The 1,850-nt window shown below is 54.4% G+C and overlaps 1 protein-coding gene across 2 annotated transcripts in view; it reads left to right on the top strand.

Annotated features, from left to right (window-relative positions):
• Window positions 1–87: 87 nt before the first annotated feature.
• MEMO1 (mediator of cell motility 1) overlaps window positions 88–1,850 on the top strand; it is a 29,737-nt gene continuing 27,974 nt past the window's right edge. For both annotated transcript variants that reach the window (XR_456415.4, XM_007435356.4), the window contains exon 1: window positions 88–540. Coding sequence is in view for 1 of the 2 variants with exons in the window: in XM_007435356.4 (XP_007435418.1) it covers window positions 480–540 (61 nt within the window). In the remaining variant the exon portion in view is untranslated. The remainder of the gene's footprint in view (window positions 541–1,850) is intronic.

Raw genomic sequence — 1,850 nt, 5'->3', positions numbered from 1 at the left:
GCTGCCCAATGGGAAGCTGCGATTGTGCCCGTCCGGCGAGCAGGGAAAACCATTACCCAATCGCCACAGGACCTTTTGCTTTCCTTTGCCCAATGGAGAGCCACGCTGGTCTAGTTATTATGCCACAGGAGCCGAGTTAGGCCAAAGCCGGCGGCTGCCGCCTGCTCTGTGGGTATCGCCCGGGCGGCGGTTGCTGCCTTGGCCTTTGTCCCCATTAGGCTCTGCCTCCCTCCGCCTCCTTTCCTCTCCTCTGCTGTCTGCACAGGCCGGCGGATCCTCCGGCAGCTTCGAGCGCCTCACCGTGTGCCGCCTCCACTGCCTTGCGCTCGACCCGGGGTGCCTCCGGCAGCACCGTCCCCCCTCCCGGGGGTTTTGGTTCTGCCGGGGGAGGAGGGGGACTAACACCGCCGCGGCCGGACTCGTCTCCTGCCCCCCCCTCCCGACACTCCCCCAACACCATAGGCGGCTCAGGCACCAAGATGTCCAACCGAGTGCTCTGCCGGGAGGCCAGCCATGCCGGCAGCTGGTACACGGCCTCAGGTACGGGCTGGGTCACAAGCCTCCGTGGGTGGGGGTGTCTTCGAGGCCTCCTTGAGCCAAGTTGAGGGAGCGGCGGGTCTGTTGGGGCGAGTTTTAGCACTCAGACTCTCCCTTTAGTTCAACTGAGAATTGCTCTGATGCTTTACGCCTGAAAAGCAGTCTGTAAATGTCAAATAAGTGGAATATTAATGCTCACGGTGAATGAGAATGAGGGTAAACTGTGCTCCGAGGCAGTTAATCCACGTTCATTCCCAAAGGGCAGTTGCACAAACAGAAATGCGGATCAGTACCTATTGTGGCGTAAGCTTTTGTGGTTCTGAATCCTCCATTAAATTGCAGCATTCCGAAAAAGTCGACTGTAGTCCACCAACGTTTCTGTCATAATAAGGCTGCAATCTTGGACACGTTTGCTCGGAAGGAAATCCCAGTGAATCCAGTAGGGCGCTGCCGATCGGTGCTTAAGGTGCCATGAAATTAACTTCGGTGTGTAATCGGCGTTAGGGAGTTTTGGGCATGGAGGGGTGAAGACGTGTTGCAAAATCGCCCGATATTACTCTGCCCGGAAGCCGGAGGCGCCTGTTGCTTCTGGGGTGGCAGCGATAATCGCGGGAGCCGGCGTGGCTTGTGCGGAAGAGGTTTCTCCCCCATGTGCACTGGGGCTCGGTGGGCCTTTGACTTAATCAGCACTTTCCGCCGGGAATGCCGGGGCCCTCTTCTAGAACCCCCAGTTGCCCTTTCGCCGCCCCCCCGCCGCCCCCCCCAAACAATGAGCTGCTGGGCCTGCCGAGGCTCGATTCCCTGAGAATCGACAGAGCCTGGAGGAAAAGATGTTCTCTAAGGCTGGCCCCGGAAATCTCCCCTGCTTCTTTTTATAATATTCTCCCGTTAGAGGAAGCGGACAGCGCCTTTCAGCGAAGGTGCCTATGACAAAGAACCAAAGAAGAATCCTCTGGTGGTTTCGTGTAGAGTCATGGAACCGACCAAGATCCGAAGTATGTGAATGAAAAGGGGTCATTTAGGGTAAAGCGGGGGAGGGGGCGAATTGCATTGTGGGAACGCAACAGTTGTAACTCGGGACCAAGCTAGTAGGCTTCTTGTCTAATCAGGCTGCTTCTTTACAGTCCAGTGGAACGATTTTGAAAAATACATTTTTAAAAATTGAAATCCCATGGAATTGAGGATATAGTGCATGCAGGATTTAATGTTTAAAAAGGTTATTTTTAAATCTTATGTGTATCCATATTTCAATTTTTGCATCATACAGGCAGTGAAATTGTAAAGAAGACAGTGCTTTTAGAGGTGCTTTTAGA

Source organism: Python bivittatus, unplaced genomic scaffold (assembly GCF_059951505.1).
Source record: "Python bivittatus isolate LINGU-HERP-01145 unplaced genomic scaffold, Pbiv_v1 ctg000020_np1212, whole genome shotgun sequence".
Classification (NCBI taxonomy): domain Eukaryota; kingdom Metazoa; phylum Chordata; class Lepidosauria; order Squamata; family Pythonidae; genus Python; species Python bivittatus.
The sequence above is the reverse complement of the archived record's forward strand: the minus strand, read 5'-3'. Positions and strand labels throughout refer to the sequence as shown.